Raw genomic sequence first — 8,879 nt, forward strand, 5'->3', positions numbered from 1 at the left:
AGCTTGTGAAGGCTCTCCCTAGAAAGGACCCGCCTCAGGACGAGGTCACCCACCTCGATGGTCCAGGAGCGGACGCTGTAGCAGTGGTAACAACGCAGCGCCTGTTGGTACCTCGCTGCACGGAGCGGGGCTTGGTGGCGGGCTTCCTCCTCGAGCACAAGCTCCATCCCCCGCGAGGCATCCTGACGCGCCTCATCGAATGCCAGGACTCGCGGGGAGCGATGCCTGACTTCGTGAGGGAGGACTGCCTCGGCCCCATAGACGAGGAAGAACGGGGTCTCGCCGGTGGGCTTAGTCGTAGTGGTGCAGATAGACCACAGCATGGACTGAAGCTCACCGAGCCAACCCCTACCGCAAGCCTCAAGCTTCTTATTGAAGCTCCTTGCCTTGAGGCCCCTCAGGACCTCCGTGTTTGGCGTGGTCGGCTTGGTAGTTGCTCCGTGGGTGCGACACCAAAGCATAACATATCTACATTCCAAGGTTAGCGCTATACGTCCTGAAGAGCTTGCTTGTGAACTGGGAGCCATTGTTAGTAATAACGCGATTAGGAACACTGAAACAGCTCACTTGGTGCGCATTGGCTCCACCTCTGCCCACTTGGTGAACTTGTCAATGGCGACATAGAGGTAGGGGTACCCACGGCCGCTCGAGGGAATGGTCCCAAGATATCCAACCCCCAGACTGCGAACGGCCATGAGAGCCGGAGTGTATGGAGACCTTGCGCGGGCTGGTGAATCTGCTAGGCATGAAATTGGCAAGCCTCGCCAGATTGCACTAGTTTGGCGGCGTCGTTGAGCACCGTCGGCCAGTAGAAACCGCTGCAGAACACCTTTCCCACGAGGGTGCGCGACGAGGAGTGGTGCCCGCGGTCCTCGCCGTGGATATCAGCCAGCAACTTGCACCCTTGTCCTTCGGATATGCACTGCAGCCAGACATCGTTGGGGTGTCACCAGTACAGCTCGCCGTCCTGCAAGGAATAAGAAGTGACCTGGCGGACAACGCGCTCCGTGTCCTCCTCCTTCTCTCGCAAGGTGTCGTGGAGTAGGTAGGCCTTGAACTCCTCAATCCAGCAGCCCGCCTGAGGTTCTAGCGCCAAGAGTAGATGAGCTCCTAAGGTCGAACCACAGGCTGGGGCTCCTGAGGTCGGGGCCGGCGGCAGCTCCTCCCTGAGCAATGCCAGGCCCATGGCCAGGGGGGCCGCTGACGGCTTGTGGAGCCTCTCCTCGAAGACGTCGGGCCTCTGAGGCTCGCGGCGGGATGCCCTCTTGGCGATGTCGTCTTCCTACTTGCTCACGCCTCGAGGGACATGCTGCAATTCCAATCCCAGGAAGCGTTTTTCGATTTTACGTACCTCTTCCATGTAAGCCTCCATGTGCTTGTCCTTCGGCTTGTACTCTTTGTTGGAGAAGTTGGCGAGGAGTTGGGAGTCGCCCTTGATGGTCAGGCGCTTGATTCCTAGGCCAGCCGCGGCCCTAAGGCTAGCAATTAAGCCCTCGTACTCCGAGGTGTTGTTGGACACCTTCTCGCCGCGCTGGAAGCAGAGTTGCACGGCATAGTATAGCTTGTCCTTGGTCGGTGAGACGAACATGACTCTAGCCCCCGAGCCCTGCCGCGCAAAGGCGACATCGAAGTGCATGACCCATCTGTCAGGTGCATCGTCGCTGGGCACGAGGGATTGGCCTCATCCAACCCCTGATCAGGGGTGTCGGTCCACTCTGCCACAAAGTCGGCCAGGGCCGCCCCCTTGAAGACCCTTGTCGTGATGAACTCCAGCTGGAAGACCTGCAGCTCGATGTTCCATTCTGCAACCCTCCCGACGCCGTTGGGGCTATGCAGCACCTTCTCCAGGGGATATGCCAATATGACCTTGATGGGATGACCTTGGAAATAGTGGTGCAGCTTCCTAGAGGCGATGAGGAGCGTGAGTAGGACTTTTGGCTGCATGTGGTAGCGTGTGCATGCATCGCGTAGCACCGTGCTGACAAAGTATACCGGATGCTCGATGAGAGGTGAGGAGTCAGGGGCGTATTGCCCCACTGGGGGTGCGAGGGGATCATGAGGCCTGGAGGTAGATGAAGCAGTGGGGTCCTCAGGAGCACCGCCCTAGAGCAGCAAAGGTTGTGCGGCTTCCTACTGGCCGCCTTGCCTCGAGCCCGCGCTGGCGGGCCCCTCTTTGACCGCCATGAGCCCCGCACTGGTAGAGTGGGGAGTGGCCGCCAAGTAGAGCACCAGGGTCTCACGTGGGTGGGTGCCACCATGACAGGCGGGCTCGTGAGGTATCGCTTGAGGTCTTCGAAGGCCGCCTCAGCTTCCGGGATCCACTCGAACGGGACATTCTTCTTCACCAGCTTGAAGAAAATGAGGGCGCGCTCGCCAAGCTTGGAGATGAAGCGCCCCAAGGAGGTCATGCACCCTGCGAGCTTCTGCAGCTTTTGAGGGTCTGAGGCGGGCTCATCCGCTCTATTGCCTTGACCTTCTCGGGGTTGGCCTTGATCCCTCTGTGCGACACCAGGAAACCCAACAACTTGCTGGACGGGACCCCGAACACACACTTCTCTGGATTGAGCTTCAGGTTTATGCTATTGAAAGTGCAACTATCCCTGGGTGGTTTTGGTAATTCCTAACAACATATAACTCATTGAGCTAATGCTATTTCAAGATAAATATTTCAGGAAAGCTCAATGATTGGCATGGCATGGATTAGAAATGTGGACCCCTCAAAATGCTAAGGACAAAAGATTGGCTCAAGCTCTAAAGCTCAAGACTCTACTTTTTACTTTTAGTGATCCAAGATCACATTGAGTTCATAGGAAAAGCCAATACTATAAAAGGGCATGAGGTGTTGCTTAATGGATTGCTTGCTCAAAATGCTTAGTGATATGCTCCAAAAACCCTCAACCACTTTCTCATATCCACATATGTCCCAAACCAAAAGTCAAACTCGGCCCCACCAAAACATTCTATCCGGCGCCACCGAGTTCATTTGACATAGCCACTGCCACAAACCCTAGTCACTTCGGTCTCACCGAGATGGGATTGCAAACTCTCTATTTCCCTTCATAACGTTTCGGTCCAACCGAGATGAGCGATCGGTCCCACCGAGTTCGCAATGCAAACTCTCTGTTTCCCCTTCGTAATGTTTCAGTCTCACCGAAATGAGCGAATCGGTCCCACCGAGTTTGCCTGACCAACTCTCTGGTTAGCTTATTACCAAAATCGGTTCCACCAAATTTGTGTAATCGGTCTCACCGAGATTACGTTATGCCCTAACCCTAATGAAATCGGTCCCACCGAAAATCCTAACGTTCACATTTTTAACTAAATCGGTCTGACCGAGTTTCATTATTCGGTCCCACCGAGTTTGCTGTTTTGTGTGTAATGGTTTGATTTCGTGTGGAGTCTATCTATACCCCTCCACCCACCCTTCATTCGTGGAGAGAGCCATCAGAACATGCCTACACTTCCAGCATTCATTTTCTGAGAGAGAACCACCTACTCATGTGTCGAGGTCAAGATATTCCATTCCAACCATATGAATCTTGATCTGTAGCCTTCTCCAGGTTGCTTTCCACTCAAATCATCTTTCCACCAAATCCAAATCTGTGAGAGAGAGTTGAGTGTTGGGGAGACTTTCATTTGAAGCACAAGAGCAGGGTGTTCATCATCAACTCACCATCTATTACCTTTTGGAGAATGGTGTCTCCTAGAGGTTAGGTGTCACTTGGGAGCCTCCGTCGGTCATGTGCAATGTTTTACATTCCGCTGCTATACTCTTTGACTTGCATGTGTAGGCTGATTGCCTGACTATTGCTAAGTTCCTAAAATCTGCCAAGACTTAAAATTGGGAAAAGGCAAGATTTTTATTTGGTCAAGTAGTCTAATCAACCCCCTCTAGACATACTTTCGATCCTATAGCTACGCAGGTTAGCGAATATTTCTTCCAGGTCTTTGATCAGGGTCCCTGCTTCCGGTGACTTGACCATCATGTCATCAACGTATGCCTCCCTATTCATCCCCAACTGCGGCCCGAGCGCTATGTGCATTACTCGCTTGAAAGTGGCGCCAGCGTTCCGCAGCCCAAAGGGCATGCAAGTGTAGCAGTACACACCACACGGGGAGATGAAGGCTGTCTTCTTGACGTCCTCTATCTCCATCTTGATTTGATGATATCCCGAGAAAGCATCCAAGAAGCACAACAAATCGCACTCGGTAGTGGAATCCAAGATCTGGACGATACGCGGGAGCGGGAAAGGATCTTGAGGACAAGCCTTGTTGAGGCTCGTTGCTACTTCTGGAGCTTGCGTTGGTTTTTCCCTTGAAGAGGAAAGGGTGATGCAGCAAAGTAGAGATAAGTATTTCCCTCAGTTAAGAACCAAGGTATCAATCCAGTAGGAGAAGAATGCGCAAATCACCAAGACCTGCACAAACAATCAAACACTTGCACCCAATGCGATAAAGGGGTTGTCAATCCCTTCACGGTCACTTGCAAAGGTGAGATATGATAGAGATAGATAAATAAAAGATAAAATATTTTTGGGTTTTTTGGTTTATAGATTTGAAAATAAAAGATTGCGAAATAGTAGATCGGAAACAAATATGATGGAAAATAGACCCGGGGGCCATATGTGTCACTAGAGGCTTCTCACTTGAAGGCAAATAATACGGTGGGTGAACAAATTACTGTTGAGCAATTGATAGAAAAGCGCAAAGTTATGATGATATCGAAGGCAATGATTCTGCAATATAGGCATCACGTCCGTGTCAAGTAGACCGACTACTGCTTGCATCTACAACTATTACTCCACACATCGACCGCTATCCAGCATGCATATAGAGTATTAAGTTCATAAAGAACGGAGTAATGCCTTAAGTAAGATGACATGATGTAGAGGAATAAACTCACGCAATATGATGCAAACCCCATATTTTTATCCTTGATGGCAACAATTCAATATGAGTCTCTCTACCCCTACTTTGTCACTGGATGAAATCACACAAGATTGAACCCAAAGCTAAGCACCTCTCCCATTGTAAGAAAAACCAATCTAGTTGGCCAAACCAAACCGATAATTCGAAGAGAAATACAAAGATACCAAATCATGCATGTGAGAATTCAGAGAAGATTCAAATAATATTCATAGATAAGCTGATCATAAATCCACAATTCATCGAATCTCGACAAACACACTGCAAAAGAAGATTACATCGGATAGATCTCCAAGAACATCGAGGAGAACATGGTATTTAGAGTCAAAGAGAGAGAACAAGCCATCTAGCTACTAGCCATGGACCCGTAGGTCTGTGGTAAACTACTCACGCTTTATCAGAAGGGCAATAAAGCTGATGTAGATGCCGGAAAAGGCCCCAAGATGGGTCTGATGGGAACAGAAGGTTGCGGCGGTGGAAAAGTGTTTTCGTGGACGCTTCTAGTGGTTTGGGAATATATATGTGAATATATAGGAAGAAGAACTAGGTCAGCGGGGTCACGACAGGCCCTCAAGGTAGGTGGCGCCCTCCACCCTTGCCGCTGTCTCATGGCTCTTCTCCTTGAACTCCAAGTCACCTGGGTGCCTTCTGGTCCAAGAAAAATCATCGCAGAAGTTTTATTCTGTTTGGACTCCCTTTGGTATTCCTTTTCTGTGAAGCTCAAAAACAAGGAAAAAATAGAAACTGGCAGTGGGCTCTAGGTTAATAAGTTAGACCCAAAAATAATATAAAATAGCATATTAATGCATACAAAACATGCAAAACAGATAATATAATAGCATGGAACAATCAAAAATTAGAGATACGTTGGAGACGTATCAAGCATCCCCAAGCTTAATTCTTGCTCGTCCTCGAGTAGGTAAATGATAAAAATAGAATTTTTGATGTGGAATGCTACCTAACATATTTATCCATGTAATTTTCTTTATTTTGGCATGAATGTTCAAATCCGTAAGATTCAAAACAAAAGTTTAATATTGACATTAAAACAATAATACTTCAAGCACTAACAAGGCAATTATGTCTTCTCAAAATAACATGGCCAAAGAAGGTTATCCCTACAAAATCATATAGTCTGGCTATGCTCCATCTTCATCACACAAAATATTCAAATCATACACAACCCCAATAACAAGCGAAGCAATTGTTTCATACTTTTGATGGTTTTAAACCTTTTCAACTTTCACGCAATTGATAATCCCCAAGTGCAGGGAATCATCGCAGCAATTTCCAAAGGTGGAAGTGATAAGTATGGAGTGTCGAACCCACAAGGAGCTAAAGGTAAGATCAATATTCTCTCAAGCCCTATCTGCCACTGATACGACTCTACGTATACCGAATGTTTGCTTCCAACTAGAAATGAGAAATAAAACTACGTTGTGGGTATGAAGAGGATAACTTTGCATGATATCGGAGAGCTAAAATATAAAAGTAGGTGCGGTTATCATAAAGTTAGAATATATTACTAAATATTATAAATAGCGAGTGTGGAATAATGGTGGATTGGTGTGCGGAATTGTCCTAGGCAATTGTTAACATGACCGGTAGTCGTCATTGCAATTTCATATGAGGGAGAGGCATAAGCTAACATACTTTCTCTACTTGGATCATATGCACTTATGATTGGAACTCTAGCAAGCATCTGCAACTACTAAAGATCATTAAGGTAAAACCCAACCATAGCATTAGAGCATCAAGTCCTCTTTATTCCCATACGCAACAACTCCCTTACTTGGGTTTGTGTTTCAGTCACTCACCCACCCACTATAAGCGAATGATGAACGTATTGCAACACCCTACAACGGGAATCCCTCACGCTTGCGCGACATGGAGGGCACCATAGGGCAGCACCAAAATAAAACATACAACTCGTACCAATCTAGATCATCAATCAACCCAAAGAAAAGGATATATACTCAAAACATCATAGGATGGCAACACATCATTGGATCATAATATGTGGCATAAAGCACCAAGTTCAAGTAGAGATTACAGCGGGGTGCGGGAGAGTGGACCGCGTAAAAGAGATGAGGATTGTGATGATGGTGGTGATGTTGATAAAGACGATCACCGCGGCGATGATTCCTCTCTCGATGGCACTCCAGTGCCACCAAGAGAGAGGAGGAGAGGTTCTCCACCTTGTGCTTCCTCCTCCATGGCCTCCCCCTGGATGGGGAAAGGTTCTCCCTCTGGTCCTTGGCCTTCATGGCGATGATGGCCTCTCCGGGATCCTCCTCCATGGCCACCGGTGATGATGACCCCTCCAGCAGGGTGCCGGAGAGGGCCTAGATTGATTTCTCATGGCTACAGAGGCTTGCGGCGGCGGAACTTCCGATCTAGGTTATTTTCTAGAGGTTTCAGTATTTATAGGAATTTTTGGCGTTGGTTTCATGTCAGGGGGGTCTCCGAGTAGTCCACGAGGTAGGGGCCCACGCCCAGGGGGGTGGGCGCGCACCCCACCCTCGTGGACAGCCCGAGACTCTTCTCGCCCAACTCTTTTACTCCAGGGGCTTCTTTTGGTCCATAAAAAATCATCAAAAATTGGCACGTCAATTGGACTCCGTTTGGTATTCCTTTTCTGAAGAACTCAAAAACAAGGAAAAAACAGAAACTGGCATTGGGCTCTAGGTTAATATGTTAGTCCCAAAAATCATATAAAATAGCATATAAATGCATAAAAACATCTCAGATGGATAATATAATAGCATGAATACTTCATAAATTATAGATACGTTGGAGACGTATCAGCATCCCCAAGCTTAATTCCTGCTCGTCCTCGAGTAGGTAAATGTAAAAGAAATAATTTTAGGAAGTGTGAATGCTAGCAGGTGCACAAGTTTGATCAATCATAATTTCAATCACCTTTTCTAGCATCATTATATGTCATAACAGTAGCTCATCTCATAAAAAATTTCATGGTCAAGTAACAAGCTATTCACATGTTAAAGTATAGATCATAAATTTTGTTGAAAACTAACAAACCTTGCTCTTAGTCATTAGACAATTGCAATTCATCTTATTTTCGGGAAGGGTCTATGTAAGAGCTTTGATTCAGCAAACTCCACATACTTAACTATCATTTAATCTTTCACAATTGCTGACACTCATGTGATATTTATGGGTTCAAAGTTTTAATCGGACACAGAGAAAGATAGGGGAGTTTCGCCCCCCAACCTTTTACCTCAAGGGTAATGTCAACAATAATAATTTATGAGAACCTACATCCAAGTGATATATATATCCGGATCATTCCAACACAAAGTGCTTGCCAAAGGAAAAAGTGTAAAAAGGAATGGTGATGATCACCACGACTCTTGTATAAGGGTAGAAGATAAAAGTAAAAGATAGGCCCTTCGCAGAGGGAAGCAGAGGTTGTCATGCGATTTTAAGGTTGGATGCACAAAATCTTAGTGCAAAAGAATGTCACTTTATATTACCTCTTGATAGAGACCTTTATTATGCCGTCCGTCGCTTTTATTTCTTCCCTATCACAAGTTCGTATAAAGCTTATTTTCTTCGCACTAATAGATCATACATATTTAGAGAGCAATTTTTATTGCATGCACCGATGACAACTTACTTGAAGGATCTTACTCAATCCATAGGTAGGTATGGTGGACTCTCATGGCGAAACTGGTTTAAGGGATGTTTGGAAGCACAAGTAGTATTTCTACTTGGTGCAAAGAATTTGGCTAGCATGAGAGGGAAAGGCAAACTCATCATGTTGGATGATCCAAGACAATATAACGTTTCGGATATAGGAAAACATAACCCATTAAGTTGTCTTCCTTGTCCAACATCAACTTTTTAGCATGTTATATTTTAATGAGTGCTCACAATTACAAAATATGACCAAGATAGTATATTTATATGTGAAATATCTCTTCCTTCAT

At 46.6% G+C, this 8,879-nt stretch overlaps 1 protein-coding gene across 1 annotated transcript; it reads right to left on the reverse strand.

Moving 5' to 3' along the window:
* Positions 1–739: 739 nt before the first annotated feature.
* On the reverse strand, positions 740–2,408 carry LOC109778749 (uncharacterized). The gene is made up of 5 exons (XM_020337326.1): positions 2,241–2,408; positions 1,723–1,938; positions 1,352–1,606; positions 989–1,282; positions 740–922 (listed from the first exon to the last, which is right to left on the reverse strand). Exons 1-5 carry the CDS (start codon positions 2,406–2,408, stop codon positions 740–742), a joined length of 1,116 nt encoding a protein of 371 aa, XP_020192915.1.
* Between the last annotated feature and the right edge of the window lie 6,471 nt (positions 2,409–8,879).

This window comes from Aegilops tauschii, chromosome 4 (genome assembly GCF_002575655.3).
Source record: "Aegilops tauschii subsp. strangulata cultivar AL8/78 chromosome 4, Aet v6.0, whole genome shotgun sequence".
Taxonomy (NCBI): domain Eukaryota; kingdom Viridiplantae; phylum Streptophyta; class Magnoliopsida; order Poales; family Poaceae; genus Aegilops; species Aegilops tauschii.

Bases quoted from the DNA above. Each gene is read 5' to 3' on its own strand.
- LOC109778749 (XM_020337326.1), bottom strand. From the start codon at position 2,408: ATGACCTCCTTGGGGCGCTTCATCTCCAAGCTTGGCGAGCGCGCCCTC. The intron at 1,607-1,722 runs GTGGCAGAGTGG...TTTGCGCGGCAG, and splicing joins GGGCGGCCCTGGCCGACTTT to GGCTCGGGGGCTAGAGTCAT. The intron at 1,283-1,351 runs GTACGTAAAATC...GTGAGCAAGTAG, and splicing joins TGGAGGCTTACATGGAAGAG to GAAGACGACATCGCCAAGAG.